This window comes from Diabrotica undecimpunctata, chromosome 8 (assembly GCF_040954645.1).
Source record: "Diabrotica undecimpunctata isolate CICGRU chromosome 8, icDiaUnde3, whole genome shotgun sequence".
Lineage (NCBI taxonomy): Eukaryota > Metazoa > Arthropoda > Insecta > Coleoptera > Chrysomelidae > Diabrotica > Diabrotica undecimpunctata.
This window is the reverse complement of record NC_092810.1, coordinates 59,670,134-59,689,709: the sequence shown is the minus strand read 5'-3', so window position 1 is coordinate 59,689,709 and position 19,576 is coordinate 59,670,134. Positions and strand designations below refer to the sequence as shown.

Below are 19,576 nucleotides of genomic sequence, written 5' to 3'. Positions count from 1 at the left end.
CTTTATTTCTTTTATGATGTTGGCGTCTGGGTAAAGTTCTTCGAGCTCTTTGTTAGTTCTTATCCTATATTGTCCTGATACTTCATCCAGCACAGGGCCAAAGATCTTCCTTAGGATTTTTCTTTCGTTTGCCTTTGTTATCGTCCACGTTTCGCTTCCATACATCACAACGGGTCGTATGACTGTTTTATAGACCTGTATCTTCATACGTCTTGTTAGTTGTTTCGATTTTATAAGGTTTTGGAGGGCAAAAGGACATCTGTTGCCTACCTGGATCCTGTTGTTTATTTCTTGTGATACGTTATTGTCTTCAGTTATTGTTGTTCCAAGATACTTGAATTCTCTAATGCGCTCAAAGTTAAAGTCATCGATGGTGATGTTCTGACCGATTCTGTCTCTGCTTTGGTTATTGCGGCTCATATACATATATTTCGTCTTGTTTTCGTTGATTTGGAGCCCCATTTTCTCTGTTTCCTTCTCGAACCTCACGAAAGTCTCCTTCATCCATAATCACGTGTTTCCCATTAAATCGATATCGTCTGCAAATGCCAGTAGTAAGTTTGGTCCTTCTCGATGAAATACTGTATTCAGTTTTTCGATTATTGCACTTCTGATTATGCGTCCCAGAGCTAAGTTGAAGAGTTGTGGTGAAAGTGTGTCTCCCTGTTTTAGTCCATTGTTTATTTCAAATGTCTCCGAGTATTGTTGTTCAACTCTCACCTTACATCGTAGCCGTTCCATACACATTCGTATCAACCCGACTAGTTTTTTTGGAAAGCCAAGTTCCTGCATCGCTGTCCACAGTCTGGCCCCGCATACTCTATCAAATGCTTGTTTAAAATCTATGAACATCTGATGAAGCTCACGATCAAACTCCCAGCATTTTTCCGTTATCTGTTTTATTGTGAATATCTGGTCAATGGTAGAGAGGCCCGGTCTAAATCCGCATTGATAATCTCCAACGATTCCTTCTGTGTATGTTTTGGTTCTTTCTAGCAGGATTTTTGCAAGGATTTTGTAGGTGGTGTTTAGGAGTGTTATTCCCCGGTAGTTAGTACATTGCTTTTTGTTTCCTTTTTTGTGTATTGGTACAATAACCGGTCCAGTTGGGACTTCCTCCTACACCAGTCTTACTGAATAACATTTCTTATGTATCATTATCTTATTTTTATTATTAAGTTACTCTTAGTCTTCTAGACCCTGGGCGCCAGATACATTGGAGACCCTGGCCGTCGTAATGTTTGTGACCCCAAAACCGTGACGAGTAATGACGTTTGACTGATTTCGAATGAAGATTTCATCAAATTTCTCCACCAGGTAGCTCGAAAATCATCGCCGTCGTAATATTCGTATTCAGCTACCTCAAAAACTCTCCGAGTAACAAAACTGAATTCATTCCTGTCGACATTTTCTGAATTGTAAATTTACTACCATGAATTTTATTCACAAACTTTAGCAAATTTAACAGGTTTAGTTATATTGGAATTAATAATTTAATCAAACTTTTTTTATTAATTTTATTTATTAACTACTTAAATATAATAGAAAAAAAAACATTAAATAACATCATACTCATAAAATAAAACATCAAGATTTATTATGGTATTTATTAAAGTCACTGGTATTGAAAGCAAAAATAGGAGACGCAATTAAGGAGATCGCAGAAGTTGAGGAGTGGTTGTTGGCTCGAAGATTGAACGTTGACAATATATTTATCCCTAATAATAGAAATTTGAAAGGCGATGATAAAGAAACTTACATACCTACTTTTTGATGACTTGTAGGAAGTCTTATTATATTGTTTCCTTAAAAAATTATTTCAGAAAAATAATTTAAAATAAAACTTAAATCTTTTTTATGTAAAATGCATTTACAAAATCTATAATAATAACAAAGCGTTAGTAAAATTAGGCGTAAAAATCAGGACTATTGCTTATCCCATACAGGGTGTTCCAAAATTTTTTAAAAAACAAAAGCACATCTAGACAACCATTTGTTTCCTAGTGGTTTCACTGTGAAATTACATACGAGTAAAAATACATATTTTGCTCGTTCTCAATGGTATTTAGGGTTATATCAACCTAGGGGTATAAGCAATTTTGGTGTGGTTTTTAGATTATTTCGCTATGACATATAACTTTATTTTTTATTTACAATGTTTTGAAACATTTGTATCTATGGTTAATACTTCCTATTAATAAAACTTTTTGATCTACAATAAATATATTGAAGACATAAAATGCCGGTTTCAACCTAAAACCACCAGGAAACTAGATATGTACTTATTTTTTTTTATTTCAGGGAAACAGAATATTTATTTAGTGAGCTAAACAATATGTCGTCGGGTGGTCTATTCACATTATTAGAGAGCATTCCTTCAGATGGCAAGTCAGATAAATCGAGCAGTAACGAAGAGGATTTGCTTGATATTGCGTATATTCCAATAATACTTGAAGATGACCAGCCAGACCAACCTTTAAGGGACGACAATTCAGAGAGTATTCCTGGTGATGAAGCCTTCTCGGATGATGAGGACAATATTCCCCCTTCTATTTTGAGGGATATAGAATTAGACAAAAGAAAAACTGGGCTAATTCAGCGGGATTTTGTGTTACTAACATCAAGCAGTTCACTGAGGAAAATGGTCCTAAAATTCCAGATAATATGGAGAGGCCAGTAGTACACCTGTTCCCCAGCACTCTAATTGACAAAATTGTATTCGAAATAAACCTCTACGCTCTTTAGAACTGGAGACTCTTCATTTACACCAACTTCTGCCAAAGAAATTTAAATTCATATTGCAATCAATAATGTATTGATGGGAATTAAAAGGTTGCCTAGTTATGTCGATTACTGGTCATCTAGAAAGGAACTACGAGATCACTACATAAGTTCAGTTATGTCTAGAGATCGGTTTCCTTAGCATCCAGGAAACGTGCATTTAGCAGGTAATTCAGTGATGCCCGGTCGCGACTCGTCAAATTATGACCTCGCCAAAGTTATATAAAGCTCGCTCTTTATTGGATACTTTATCTGAAACGTTTTGTTCTTCATATGGCTCTTCAAAACATCAATTTATAGACGAATCTATGATTCGGTAAGAGTTGCAGGTGTTTAAAGCAATTTATGCCTTTAAAACCCATCAAGAGGGGTTATAAAGTTTGGGTTCGATTTGACCAGAATGGATTGTAGCATTTTCTTTTTCACCCCGTATATCATAAAACACCGAAAGATATTTTTAATCTTTTTGCGTTTCTGAGATTGGTAATGTAAACATTTTCGAGTCTGTTTACGATAAGAAAATTGCTATTTCGATTTATTATTTTATTTCAATTTACGCAGAAAATAAACAGGAATCTTTCCGCTTATCTTTATAATGATTTTTGAGGATTATGTGACTACTCGATGGACCGGCCGCGAAAGCAGTCGATTTCATTGTTGAAGTCATGAAGAATTTTGTCTTTGGAAATTCGATAATGGTAGCGGTCAAGGATAGTAGTGTAGATTTGGTGACAAATGGATATTTTTTTTTTGATAACTTTTTCAACTCTGTGCCCTTACAAAAAACACTTCAAGGAGAATGTATTTATGCGTGCGGCATTACTAACCAAAAAGATATCCCAAAAGACTTAGCATCTGACAAAGAATTAGACTGGTTTGGTGTTTATAAAGCGGAGAGGCCGGAAAATAGTGCATTTATTGTGAAATCATCAAAACTCTTCAGAACAAGCAACTATTTCCCGCAAGCAAAAAGACGGAAATTCACAAGTCGTGGCCTGTCCAACGATGGTCAAAGGATATAACCAGCATATGGGCTATGTTGACAAAACAGATATTCTAAAATCTGTGTATGAGATGGACCGCAAATCAAAGAAATTTAAGATATTCTCAAATATATAGTCAAAGATGTTCTTTCAACAAAAAGCGAAATGCTCGGTTTCGAACCTGAAATTTTTTAATTTATCTGTAGTTTCAGGGTTAATCGGTGCTAGTGGTAGTAAATCTTGATGAAGTAGGGTTGCTTCTCCTACAGTTATCTTCTTCTTCTTCTTATGGTGCCTATCCGTTACGGATGTTGGACACTAACATGGCTATTCTGACTTTGTTGACTGCTGCCCTGAAAAGTCCGGTAGTGGTTAAGTTAAACCATTTTCGCAGGTTATGCAGCCAGGATATTCTTCTTCGTCCTGGACCTCTTTTCCCATGCAATTTACCTTGAATTATGGCCCGAAGTATGCTGTATCGTTGTTTATTGCGCATTGTATGGCCCAGGTATTCTAGTTTGCGACGTTTTATGGTTATGACTAATTCGCGCTCTTTACCCATTCTATGTAGTACTTCTCCGTTGGTAACTCTGTCTATCCAGGAAATCCTCAACATGCGTCTATAGCACCACATCTCAAATGCTTCGAGTCTCTTCAGTGATGCTTCAGTTAAGGTCCATGACTCCACGTCATATAAAAGAACGGAGAATACGTAGCATTTTAGTAAACGAACTTTTATTGTCAATTTTATATCGTGGCTGTTAAAGATTTTTTTTATTTTGACGAAAGCTGATCTTGCCTTCTCGATCCTTATCTTAATTTCCGTCGATTGGTCCCACTGTTCGTTTAAGTTTGCACCCAGATAACAAAAGTTGGTGATTTGTGTTATAGGTTGTTGGTTAACTAGTAATTGACCAGGTGGTATTCTATTTTTGCTTATAACCACGTATTTGGTTTTTTTGATGTTAAAATCAAGCCCAAACCTGCTACTTACTTCTGCCACCCTGGAGACAAGTGTCTGCAGACCGTTAAGACTGTCTGCAAAAATGACAGTATCATCAGCGTATCTTATGTTGTTCAATCGTTCTCCGTTTATAAGTATTCCCTCGTCTATGTCCGTTAGTACTAGGTTCATAATGTCCTCTGAATATGTATTGAACAATAATGGGGACAATATACATCCCTGTCGCACACTTCTTTTTATCTTTATGTCGTCTGTTAACTGATCCCCAACTCTCACAGCTGCAGTTTGTTCGTAATAGATATTGTTTATTATACGGCGATCTTTGCTGTCTAGACCAATTGAATTTAATATTTTCATCAGTTCGTCATGTTTTATTCTATCGAATGCTTTCTGGTAATCGACAAAACATACATATATATCACAATTCACGTCTCTACATCTTTGAAAGAGAACTTGTATTGCGAAAAGTGCCTCTCGAGTACCCAATGCATCCCTGAAGCCAAATTGTGTGTTTGTCATGTATTCTTCACACTTTTTATATATTCTTTTATGTATATTTTTAAAAAAGTTTTCAGAAGATAGCTCATAAGGCTTATTATTCGATAATCTTCACATTTTTTGGCATTAGGTTTTTTAGGGATTGTTATAAAAGTTGATCTTCAGGATACAGTCATAGGAAAACAATTAAAAAAAAATTGTGCTTTATAAGAAACGCTTTGACCAATGTTTGCATGCAATGTTCGCAAAAAGAAGTGTTTTTCATTGTATCATAAAAAGTAATCTACGTTTTATACTATTGCAATTGCTTAACTAAAATCTCTAGTATCCTAGTGGTATTATGTCCAAACCATAGCCGATTAAAAAAAAAATAATTGATATTATTTACTTTTTTGTCTTTTAGGAACCCAATAGAGTAAGATTAATTAATTTGTACCTCATTGTTTGGTTGAAAAAGTTTTCAGGAAGCAAAGAGATAATAAACTGAAATTGAAATTTGTTAAATATATTGATTAGATAATAAGCTGAAATTTAAAAAGAAAGTTACGTTTAGTCTGTTTTACACTATGGAGAAGCAATATGGACTTTCATAACAATGAAAAGTCTGAGTAAGTTAATGGCTTTGAAATGTGGGTGTAGTTGTAAATTTTAAAAATTTACTGGATGATACGAGAACCAAAAGAAGTCTGAAACATATCAAATATATAGAAATGACTATTAAGAACCACTTAAATAAGAAAACCCGAAAATTTTGTGGAAAGAAAAAAGTAGTCTTGGTTATGACTAGGACTTTAAGTATGTATTATTTTTCCACCGATTCCACTATTTCTAGTTTTGAATGTCTTTACAAAGCTTTTTATAAATTTATATTTTTCTAGGTGTGATTCGAGCTTTAAAAGGTTTCGGTCCTGGAGTCACACCGTCAATCCATTCGGTCGTAGGCGGATGTTCAGGACATATATTAAGATCAAAATTCTGCAAAAGAACTGCCAAAAATATAAATACATTAGCTCTGGCTAAAGATTCTCCCAAACATCGATGCTTTCCAATGCCAAATGGTATAAAACTATCCGGCAGAAATATTTTTCCGTTTTCTAAGAAACGTTCTGGTTTAAATACGTCTGGATTCTCGTATTCACATCCTTCTTCTAACATACATCCATAGAGATTGGCTATAACCAACACATCCTGCAATATAAATAAACATTTTTAATATAAAACAAACTTTGAATTTATACACCGTTTTATAAACAAAAGAAATTAAGAATTTTTTTTTTGTACAGAAGCTGTTTGTTATAGATGCTTGTTAAGGGAAGACATTGAAGATGGTCATTGATGTGAAGCGGGTAAGGGATTTAAGAGCGTAGGCGCAAAATTTCGGGCCAATGCTTTTTAAATGCAATCATTTTTTTTTTCGAATCCTGAGAAAACTAACAAATATTTTTGAAAAATTTAAACGCAGAATGAAAGATTACATTATTACCGAGGGCCGAAAGTCTCTTAGAATAAACAAAAATTTTTTTGAAGGAGATATTTGAAATTAAAAATCACACTAAATTTTCTCATTTTTTTCACCCCCGTAACTTATCAAAATAAACATTATAGAAGTTTTCTGGGACTTTCGGCCCTCAGTAATAATGTATTCTTTTATTCTGGGTTTAAATTTTTCAAAAATACTTATTAGTTTTTTTAGGATTCGAAAAAAATGAATGCATTTAAAAAGCATTGGCCCGAAATTTTGCGCCTACGCTCTTCTGTCGGAGGATCGGTCGTAGAATCGGATTTGTTTGGGAATGTGGAAGGGTTGTGTTTGTTTTATAATTTTTGGTGTGACTTGTCTGTGTGGGTGGGCATTTTTGTGAAAATGTCGGCTGGTTTCTGTTACAGTTGGGCCATTTGAAAACATTTATCGTTGGCTATGCAGTAAATCTGAGTTGTTCCTTACAGAATGGACAAATAATTGATTTTTCAGGGTATTCGTAGCTGAGGTGTCCGCTTTTGCAGTATATTGAACAGTACTTTAGATGAATCGGAACGGAATTGTTTGATCTTGGTATCTCACAATTCACATTACAAGTCGATATTTTTTATTTATGTTCTCGAACGTGTATGCCAGTTATGTATTATTATAAGGATATTTCGTTACATCCTTCAATATTTAATTTTTGATATTTACTTTTTTTAAAGCCTTTTTCTATTTGATAGCCTGAATAGAGTCATTTTCCATTTCTTTCTATGCTTCTCCGTCCTATCCCAGACGTTTTCATGTCGATCCTGTAATACCTTTAAGTCATCGCTCCATCACATTTGGAGTCTTCCCCAAAGTCTTAAATTCATTAGTTTACTGTTCCATTTACCATTCTCTAGCCGTTCGTTGTGTCCAGACTACTTCTATTTCAATGAAGCTACTTGTTCAATAACGTCTTTGATAAATTAATTTGATATTTCCGAAGTGAAGTACCCAGCATTTGTCGTTCCATGCCTCTTTGAGGTTTCCTTAATTTTTTCAAATTTTGAATACCTATTTCTTGGTGTTAAAATAAAATTATCTAATATATTACCTTTGGTATTCGATATCCACATAAATAGGTGTCTCTTAAAGCTCGATGTGGTACTGTAAAAGCTCTGCCTCCAAACATTCTCAGTGATTCCAGCACAACGCATTCTAGATACGGCATCCTATAAATAACACAAATATTTAAGTTTTTACCTGAAAACTTAGACAAAAAATAAGTACATTTAAATGATTTTGTATTTTATAATAATACAAGCTCACTCGGCGAACGTCGTACCGCCTTAAAATTAAATACTGTGTCTAAAAAATTGACAGAAAAATATACAAACAAAAAAAAAATACAAACATATTACGTATAAAAAGTTAAAGTTAAATCAATGTAATGCTTTTTAATAAACAATATTTTTATATTTATGCGATTCTTACATATAGGGAAGATCCATGTACCTTGGAGCACCTTGTACATGCTTTGTACCTACGGTAAATGATATATTTACTTCAAATTTGGCGATATAAGTACCACAAGCAAACCTTTTGGGTCAAACATCTCGATCGTACCCGAAAAAGTCAGCATTTTGAATGTTAAAGTCAGTGGTTGCGCATTGGAAAAATTTCGCTACTGTTTTGTTTTCTTTATCTATTTTCATCGGCGTTTCGAGTGAGGGAAGAGGTTTTATATTATGCTTACTTGTCAGCTAATGTGTATTTAATTTTTTTGCTGTTTTTTGATACATTACGCAAATAAATTATATAACCTTACTTCTTTAATCAAACAAAATAATTTTGTACCTACCTTGGGACAATAGACATATAATACAAGATAAACTGACTGCTGCAATACAGTGGCGTTGCCCCCAGTGCGACAGAGAAAACGGAAGCAAAGCAGTCCCTGCATCTCTATCTAATCGGACGGATTTATCGACCACGTGACCTTCCTATTGGTCATTTAGGTCACGTGACCTTCATATTGGTCATTTAGGTCACGTGTTCGATAAGACTGTCAAATTAGAAAGAGATGCAGGGTTTGCTTTGCGTCAGTTTTCTCTGTCGAATTGGGGCAACAGGCTGATACTGCAAGGATCAGTCCATCTTGTATTATATGCCCATGCTTGGGGCACTCATATTTTGTATCTTAGTACTGTCCCAAGGTACAAGCTATTTTTTCGTTTGGAATTTCACTTTAATGCGACTAATATTTTTGTTGTTTTAGATGCCACGAAGTAAGAAAAAAGTAACTGGACTTAAGCCCGATACGGATTAACAAAGAAGAAGCTACAAAGAAGCTTACAACAACGATGGTTAATTCGAAACGCAGCTGAAGAATTTAATGTTTCAAAATCTAAATCAATGCCAAGAAAAATAAAGAAAACGAAAATACAACACTCATGTACAATCGCAATAATGCTGTAAAAAGGGTGTTTACTGATGAGGAAGAATACCGATTAGTTTGAAAGAATCAACATTTTACTATGGCATTTAAAAAAAATTCGGAACTTAGTTATCTTAAAAACCTACTCCAGTTCTTGGGACACAAATAAAGCAGCTGCTGTTATGTTATGTTAAGTTGTAAATCTACCTTAATATTAGTAAACCTACCTTAACATTAGTGACATGTTAAGTAGAAGAAGAATTCCGGGAGTGAAAGAAGGACAGACTGATCTTATGGCTCTTCAAAGATAATGATGTATTAATATTAGTTTGTCTTGTAATAAATACAATATACAGAAACGAGTCGTCCATATATTTTATGACTATTTCATCAAACGACATCAAAATCTAAGCTTGTGAAAATTAGAAGCCACAAGTTTGGTTCGACTTTAAGCTTTAAATTAGGCTACCGTTATTTTAAAAATACAGAGACTTGCTGCCCAAAAAAAATTTCACTTCTGAAATTATACACAATGTAGACAACTCTACGAAAGTTTTAGCTCCAAAAGAGGCAAAACAAGTGGGCAACGTGACATCAGCCGAAAGAGGCAGCAACGTCACTATTATTGTTTGCATCAATGTGCTGGGAAGTTCCGTGCCTACTTGTATGATATTTACAAGAATGCGTTTAAGCCCCACATACTTAATAGCACACCCTCAGAAATACTGGATCTTGCTACTCCCAATGGGTGGTTCAACGCTGAAAAACTTAATTTTTTAAACAATTTCATGAAACATGTCCGACCCAATGTAGAAAACAAGGTGTTCCAAATTATGGAAACTATGGACAATGACGAGAGTCAATTGTCTTTAAAAATTATAAATTTACCAGTTCATTGCCATGGCCAGTATTGCGGTGTCATCTGCAAAAGTAGCAACTTATGTGTTACTGTTGGATGGGAGGTCTGCAGTGAATATTAGGAACAAAATAGGTCGTAGTACGCTTCCTTGTGGAACACCTGCTTTGATAGAGTGGAGCTGAGTGTATTTTTGGTGCTGCTTTACCAAGAAGTGTCTAACTGATAGATAGAATTTTAGGACTGGAAGGAAAGGCTACTGGGTAGTAAGATTTACTTAGAGATTATTTTTTCTATTTTGTAGACCTGTTTGTTTGTCCCAAGCTTTAACCTAAAGCCGAATTGGTGATCCAGAATAAGTTTAGTTTTTTTAAGATTGGAATCAATCTGATCAATATAAGCTTTTTGAATACCTTTGATAGAATCGATAGCAAACTTATAGGTCTATAGGATTTTAAGTCTTCTGGTTTTTTTTTCCAGATTTTGGTGTTAGGATAATCTGTAAAATTTTCCATTGACTCTGAAAGTAGCCTGATTTGATGATGGCGTTAAAAATGCGCAGCAGATATTTGTACCCTTTTATTGTACATTTTTACAATAACTTGTCTGTTATCAGATCAAACCTTTGGCTTTTTTTGATATTATATTTTTCATAATTGTATTTCTCATTTTGGTAAGCGTAAAGTTTTTAATTGGTAAGTTCAGTTGAAGCAAGGCTTCTAAGAAGTTATGAATCTTGCTATGGGTCGTTGGGGTCTGGTTCATTTGGTTCAAAAACTTTTACTAGGTGTTCAGTAAAGGCTGCGGCGTATTCTTTGTTATCTCTGGCCCATTTACCCTGTATGTCTCTTATTGGAGGACCATATTGTTGTGGTTGTTTTAGCTTTTTTGTTACCTTCCAAAGTGAGCAGTCTGTATCTTCAGAGGCAGAACTTAAATAATCCTCGATACCTTTGTTTTTGATATTATTTAGTAACTTTACTAGATCTTTGGTACCTCTGTTTAGTTTTGCTTTATCGCTTGTATATCTCGATATCTGCTCGTTCACTCAACCAATTATGGTTATTTAATCATTACGATATGTCCTGAAAAATACGATGAATAAGCTTCTCCTTTGGGGCTAATCTGTAAGTAATGGATGAATTCGATTGAGGTGTTATTAGAGAATTCCATTTGTAATGTGTAACAACTGTTTTGAAAACCCAATTGCCCTTTGATCTAATTGCAAAAAAACTCGAATGTTAATTGTCAATTGGAGCAACTTTATGTGCCGTCACAAATTGGACAATTTTAGGCATGCCTTTATTTCATACGTACCAACTGGTTTAGAAATAATTGGAAGAGTCTGAACAAATCACCTGACAATAGAATTCGTGTCAGGTGATGAAAATTACCTGAAACGAATATATTTTAAAGTTCGATTCAGTGCCTCCAATGACCTTTTGTGGATCATTGTACATGACATTAATTTGCATACTTTTTAAAATATTCGCCATTGCGATGATTTTGTCGCTGTGTCACTGAAATACATGTTTAATATTAATTTTAAGCAGTTCATCCACCCTCTAATAAATTTGCAGCTATTCCGGATGAATCCAACGTTAGGGCTACTTGATTTTGTGATTTGATCCTCGGTAATAACTGTTAAATAAGGAATGTTTTTTGTATCCCTTCCGGAGCATCAAGAAAGTAAATTTCTTCATCTATTACCATCCATAGTTTCATGTGATATCTCGCATATCGCTGGACGTTCATTAATAACGAATATGCTGTGTAGTGCCCTTTTGGTAGTCGCCTTGTTTGTTTTTTCTCTCTTAATATATTCTTTATAACCTCCCCTTTCATTTGCTAGGTTTAAAATGTCAGTTGGTAGTTCAGATTTCTTTCGTAGGTGGCGCTAGGAATTATCGTACCGGACAAACAGTGTGAGTTGTCGCTATACCCTTTTATATAGATAGATTTTTGAAAATAAATTTAAATCTAAAGAGTGATTTAGGGTATATTTTTAAAAGCTGCTTAATCTGATCTCAACGAACTATATAATGTAGGATCTATTATGAATATTACAGGGCGAAATTTTGAAATTATAAAATGTAGAAACCTCGTCTTCTTCTTCTTATTGTGCCGTCTTCTAAAAACCACGTATGGAATAAAATTGCTTGTGCCCTTATTTTAGAGAATTATGAAAAACGCTGCGACACGTCAAGTATTAAATTCAAATGTGTGCTTTTTAAACATAGATTTAAATCTCAAATCTCAAAAAGTATATTAGGTAGGTTCTATTATGAATAATTTAAGGTGAGATTTTGAAAATATGTGTAATTTTCGTTAACATACATACATAAAATTTTGAAATTAATAATTTATCAGACTTTAAATAATGGTATTTTTTTTTAATAACGGATTGATTACGGCTGCCGCCGGTTCTTCGCCCCCAATTTCCATCTTTTCTGTCATATGCAGTTGCCTCTTCTAAGTCTCTTGCCTCCATTACTTCATCAATATCGTTGCGCCAACTTCTCCGTGGTCGTCCTCTCTTTCTTCTTTCATGAGGGATCCATACCAGTACTCTTCTAGGCCATCTGTACTCTGGCATTCTTTTAACATGTCCGAACCAGATTGATTGTTTTATTTCTGTCATCATTGATATTTTGCTCCATTTTCATTTCGTTTCTTATTTGTTCGTTTCTAACTCTCTCCAGTTTCGATCTACCGCAGCTTCGTCTCAGGTAATCAATTTCTGTCGTCATAAGTTTGTTTCTATTAGCTTTGGTGACTTCCCATACTTCCGAACCGTAAAGTGTAATACTTTGGACTATACAACCGCAAATGTGTTTTTTGGTTTCTCGTCGAATTGTTTTTTTGCCAGAGAAGAGAGTTTAAAGCACGGGTCGCTGCTCTGCCCTGGTTTATTCTTTCCCTGATTTCATCTGCGCTATTTCCCTTCTTGTTGAAAATGACCCCCAAACATTTACAGGATTGCACGCCTTTGATCTTGTCGTCTTCCAAGACTAGGTCACATATTTCATCTGTTCCCACTGAGAGATATTCACATTTTGTTATATTCATGTTTAGACCTGCCACCTCATATTCTTTTTGCAGTTTTCTTACCACATAGCTAAAATCGTAGCTGTCTTTGTCAATTACTACCTGGTAATCCGCAAAGAAAAGTGTATATAGCGTGTTTTCTTCCACTGTTATTCCCATGTTTCTACATCTTTTTACCCATTTCACTAAGGAACTGTCCAAATAGATTTTAAATAAGATGGGTGACAGACAGCAGCCTTGTCTTAGTCCCTTTGTTGTTTAAAAAGGAGAGGTGATTTCTTGACCCATTTTAATTCTGGCAAAGTTGTGTTCGTAGTATTTTTGAGTGACGTTAATAAGAATTGGGTTTATTTTCAAGTTACCCATTTCTATCCATAGTTGGGAGATCAGTACACTGTCATATGCTTTTTCCAAATCTATTAAAGCTATATGGGTTTCTCTATTTCTCTGCACTCGTTTTTCCATTGCAATTTTTAATGTGAAAATATTATCCATAGTGGAGCGTCCGGATCTAAATCCCGCTTGTTCTTCGGGTTGTTTGTCTTTAATATCATTTTCTATCAGGTTTCGTAGTACTTTTGAGTATAGTCGGCCTATAGTAGCAATCACTGCGATCCCTCTATAGTTTTTAGGATCCGTCTTTGTGCCTTTCTTGTGTATTGGAGAAATATACGATTGTCTCCATTCTTCTGGAACTTCTTCTCCGTTTAAGCATCTTTCGAATAATTTTCGGATCATTTCAAACAGTTTTCATGATCCATACCTAATCAACTCTGGATGTATTCCGCCTGGGCCTGGAGATTTTCTTAATTTCATTCCCTTAACTGCTTCTTTCACTTGTTCTATTGATATTTCTATTCTTCTTTCTACTTCCACTTGTTCATTTGTCTGTCTAAACCTTTCTCTTCTCTCTGTTAATAAGTTCTCAAAATGCTCTACCCATGTGTTCTCTGGTATTCTATTTATTATGACTTGGTTTTTTATCGTTGTTCTCATCGTTTTTATAGTTCTCTAGGCTTCAGAGCTCTTTGTCCCTCCTATATGGTTGTCTAGGTATTGGCATTTTTGTTTCCCATACACTATTTTTTTTAACCACTTCTCGTTTGACTTTTTTATTCAAGTTTTTATATTGTTGTTTTATTTGTTCGCCTCCCTGTTGTAATAACTGTAGATATGCTTCCTTCTTTCTTTTTATCTTTTCTTCCACTTCTTTATCCCACCAATATGGTTTATCTATTCTCCGTACCTGTGGTCCTAAGGCTTCTAGCGCTGCGTCTTTCATGCAGTTTTTTATATGTTCGTATTCATCCGTCGTTGATCTGTGTGATTCCTGTAGTTTTTGTGTTGGTCTCCAGGAGTAAAGTAACTGTGTGCTCTCGTTATCTAGATTGTCTAAGGTATACGTAGTTCTTTCTATTTTTCTCTGCGTTCTTTGGTGATGTCTGTGTGGTTTCTGTCTACGAACGGTGTATATATTTTTCCTATTATCAGGCAGTGGTCCCAGCCGTACTCTGCTCCTCTATTCACCTGTATATTTTTACATGTATGTAGCTAAATACAGACATACATTTTCTAAACTTAGTCTTAATATATTGGGTTTTGTATTTAATTTCTTGACGAAAAATATACATAATTTTAAAATTTCCCCTTGTATTATTCATATTAGACCCTACATAATATAATTTGTTAAGATCAGGTTGTTAAAGAAATTTTAAAAACAAAAATATACGGAGCGTTCCATTAAAAATAAAGATAATGGACTATGCTAGACTTGCGTCAATCACCCTGTACATTTAAATTTATAGATTAATTTATAGTTTATTATGATTTTAGAAATAGCACATTTGAATTCAAAAGTTGACGTGTTTTAGCGTTTTTTATAATTTTCAAAAATGAGGAGAGAATCTTGGTTTGCACAGTATGTAATTTCAAAATTTTACCCTGTAATATTCATAATATACCCTACATGATATAGTTCGCTCAGGTTGTTAAGGAGATTTTAAAAATATCAAAAATATAAGGTGCTCCATTAAAAATAAAGCTTTTGGGCTATGCTAGGCGTGCACGGGTCACCCTGTACATTTAAATTTAGGTTTAAAACCTGTCTATTTATATATCAAAGTCGATGGATCTCAGCGTTTCTTTTTAATTTTATTCCATAGTGATAATAGCGTAATAAGCTCAACAAAGTTCGGCGATAATTTTGTTTAACCACTTTTGGTAATATTTTATATAATAGATTCAATCAACGATAATAGTTAATGTAAAAATAAATGGTTACTTCATTAATCAATTATCTTGCCTTGGTCGATCAGCTAGACATGGAGTTCTACATTTACCAATTACATAATCTATTTCTGCTTGAGCTTTTTTTTGAACTTCTGGATAAAGTATTAAATATAATACTGCAAAACTCAATGTATTACTTGTAGTTTCGGAACCAGCCATAAACATATCCATGCACGTTGCTACAAGTTGGTCTTCAGAAAAACTTTCCCCTACTGATTCTAAAACGCAAAAGCAAATGTTATTTATATTATTCATACTTTGTAGAAAGGTACATAAAATGTTTAAGAAAGTTGTTTTGTATATGAAGGTACTTTTGTACGCCAAATAGGGGTACGGAATTTTCGCAAATAAAAACATGAATTTCGTATTTACTTTTTTTATAATTACAAAATTTCGCATTTATTTTTAACTACGAGTAAAACAACAAAAAACACTAAATGAAAAGCTAACATCGTTGTAATTTCGACATTCGACTCTTTAAGAGCTGTTCTTCGATCTGTCACTACAATATTATATTTGCTGAAGAATCGTTCTGCGTTTACGCTGTTCGTTGGACTCCAGATGCTCTGTAAGGCTGCTTTAGCAAATGACGAAAGACTGCATTGTGTAGCAAGCAAAATATCCTTCACATTGGGATCTTCGGTCCTTCGTATCGATTGAACGATTAATCTATGAAAGTAAGTATATCCATCTATGTACTGCAATTGTATTATTGTTCTAAAAAAAGGAATTTTAGAAAAGCTTTCTGGGAGTACACTCGGGTTCACAGTAAAACTTGCAGCTATACATGGCTTAAATAACTGTCCAATGTGTAAGAAAGCCTCGTTTGTGTCTTTTAAAGTCATATGGAGAGTTAGTTTATTAAAGGCTTTAATAAACATTAAATAACATGGCGATGGTGTTCAAGTGACGATTTTAAGTTCTCTAATTTGTTCCATAAACGATGGGCGAATGAATAACTGGCTCCTTCCAAATCGTCTATTAATTTCATTAATTTTGGACAGAACTCGGAGGTGAAGGTCATTTGAATTTCTAGTTTATGTCTGAAAGTTTCATCGGCGTAATTGTCTTTGAAAAATTTAATACAGGAATTTTTATTCTCCCGCACATAAAAAAAGATTGAGTATGTGATTAAGATATTCACTTAGATACGACATTGCTGAGAACCAAGAGTTCCATCTAGTTACAACTGGTGCTGGATAAAGTTTTGCTAGGAGATTGGGTACGTTTTCTTTTAAATAATTCAAGTAAGAGTTCTTAATTTTTCTTGAAAGACAAAAGGCTGACTTGACTTTTGCTGTAAATATGTTTAACTCCTTGACCTCTTCTACAAAAACATCACCAACAAGGTTAACTTTATTAGTCCAACACAGGTAATGTAAGATATGTGGCCATATTAGAATTTTTAATAGGTTAAAGCAAGCAGACATGAATCTGATACCAGGCCTTTAACTTGTGAATAATCAATTTAAAAGTCTTTTAATGTATCTATAATTGCCTGTGAACACGTTGATACATTGGCAGTATCAAGGAAGTTAACAATTGCTAAAAAACATTCTGGATGTACTTAATACAGAATCTATAGTTCTAAAGAGAATAGCAAAAACACATCTTCCTTGTCCATCCGAGGTTTCGTCTGCTGCTATTATAATGAGCTTGTCTTTCAGCTGTTGACTTGTATTGGCTTTTTCAGACAGTCCACACTGTGGCACTACCTTTCTCCTTAAAGTGTCCGCACATGGAAAAGCACCCGACCCCGCCACATATTTAGCAATATATTCAATATATTCCAATTTATGAATTGGAATGTTTTCTTTTAGACACATACTAACTGTATCCTCCACAAAAGTATCATTTTCTTCTTTTGCTGGTTTCTGTCTCTCAAAGCCACTAGCAATTGAGATTTGTCGCTTAGTTCCTGAAGTAGATGCTATAGATTTTGATTGATCTTACTACTTTCATTTCGATATTGTTGATTTGTTGTTTCGTCTTTCTTGTATCGGTCCTTGTCTCCGCTGCATATGTTAGGATTGGCCTTACTGTTGTCTTGCATACTTTCATAATAAGTCTATAATATGTCTACTTTAAGTAAGTGCATGTGTACAGTCGATTACTAAGGTTTCTTTTTTTAATCCATAAACATAACCTTCACAACAGGTCAGAATTTGCCTAATATCAGATGGTCGCACAGTCTTAATATCAGATATCCGATATTAGGACAAAATATTTCTTTCTTCTTCTTAACATGCCCTATCAAGTCCCCTTGACGTTGGCGATTAACATGGCGAAACTGTCTCTGTCTTGAGCTATTCTAAAGAGTTGCTCAGCTTTCCTCATTCCTGTCCACTCCCTGATATTCTTCAACCAAGAGGCCTGCTTTCTACCAATTCCTCTGCGTCCTTCGATTTTACCCATCATAATTAGTTGAAGAATATTATATCGGTCTCCCCTTACTACGTGTCCAAAATAGGCCATCTTTCTACATTTGATGTTATCAAGCAGCTCGCGAGCAGCATTTGCTCTCTCAAGGACTGCCACATTTGTCAGCATAGCCGTCCATAGAATTTTTAGTATACGTCTGTGCAGCCATTTCAAAGGCCTCCAGACGATTAATGGTGGATATTTTTAATGTCCATGCTTCGACACCGTATAAGAGGACTGACCAAATGTAGCATTTAATCATGCGCTTTCGAAGTTGAAGTTGCAAGTTATCATTACAGAAGAATGACTTCATTTTTAAAAATGTCGTGCGGGCTATCTCGATTCTACGTTTTATCTCTTGATCTGGATCTAGTTGTTCAGTAATATGGCAACCAAGATAATTAAAACTGGACACTCTTTGAATTATATGACCATCAACATATAATCGTGCATCTTGATGTGCTAAACGGCTAAACAGCATGTGTTTTGTTTTTGAACAGTTTATGTTTAGGCCAAACTCTCTTCCCACTGTATCAATGGCATTTAAAAGGCATTGTAATCCATTCATGTCATCACTTAAAATAACCGTATCATCTGCATATCTGATTGTATTTATCAGAATTCCATTAACTTTCACGCCCCATTCCAAATTATGCAGAGCTTCTTTAAATATTCTATCTGAATATAAATTAAATAACAGTGGGGATAGTATACAACCCTGTCTGACACCTCTTTGTATTTTACATATTGCTGTTGATTTTCCGTTTATGCGAGCTGTCGCTGTTTGACGCCAGTATAACTTTTCTATGAATCGTATGTCTTGACTATCAACTCCTTTATCTTTTAATATTGTAATTAATTTGTGATGCTGTACTCGATCAAAGGCCTTTTCATAGTCAATAAATACAGCAAAGACGTCTTTCCTTTGATTTAAATATTTCTTAGTTGTTTTTATATAGAATATCTACTATCATTTCTACGTAGTTAAGATCGTGTTAACAATTACATTTTAATGTTTTCGTCGACAAAAAGAAAGAATTATGCTATAATTTTTGCACTATATCTACTTATTTTATCTTATTTCTTACGCTTTTTTTTTAATTTCAGAAATAAAATGTCATCGAAATTCAAACAAAACCGAAAAAAATGGGATAGTAAATCCATGCATGCAGCTATTACTGCAGTTAAAAACAAAGAAATGGGGTGCTTGCGAGCTTTAAAAACTTTTAAAGTACCCAAGAGCACGTTGGAAGACTACGTAAAAAATAAAATAAAGTCACCTGAAGAACTTATTCAAACCAATATGGTACATTCACCAGTATTTTCCAAAGAAATTGAAGCGGATTTGGTCGATTATGGCCTAGAAATGGATAGAAGATTTTACGGACTGCGATCTTCTGATATTCAAAGATTAGCCCTTCAATTAGTTATTCGGAACAATTTAAAACATCCGTTTTCAACTAATCAGAAAACAGAAGGTTACAAATGTTTGCGTTCATTTTTAAAGAGGCAAATCTACCAGACGCTGAACAAGAAAACCAAGTAACTACTCTGAAGTATGTAACTCCTCCAAGAAGTATTGATGGAACTAAATATTTGGAAGATTTATCATGTAAGAACATTTCTAATAATAGAGATTCAACAGTGCGGCCACAAGAAAGTATAGAAAAGGATCTGCTGACTTTATTACGGGTACACCATACAAAGATGCCTTAGAAAGTAGTTTGTCAGAACAGAAGAGAAATAAAAGTATTTCAAAGGGCCCTCCGAAATTAAAAATAGACAAATGTGAGCCTTTTAAGAAAACAAATAAAAATAAAGGAAAATCTATTGCTAAGAAGACAATGACAAC

At 34.4% G+C, this 19,576-nt stretch overlaps 1 protein-coding gene across 1 annotated transcript in view; it reads right to left on the bottom strand.

The window, feature by feature from the left end:
• Nucleotides 1-4,036: 4,036 nt before the first annotated feature.
• LOC140447605 (methyl farnesoate epoxidase-like) overlaps nt 4,037-19,576 on the bottom strand; it is a 221,312-nt gene continuing 205,772 nt past the window's right edge. Inside the window, exons 6-8 of the mRNA XM_072540354.1 lie at nt 15,317-15,521; nt 7,788-7,905; nt 4,037-6,414 (exon numbers count right to left, since the gene is read on the bottom strand). Coding sequence (XP_072396455.1) covers nt 6,091-6,414; nt 7,788-7,905; nt 15,317-15,521 — 647 coding nt within the window. The 3' untranslated portion in view covers nt 4,037-6,090. The remainder of the gene's footprint in view (nt 6,415-7,787; nt 7,906-15,316; nt 15,522-19,576) is intronic.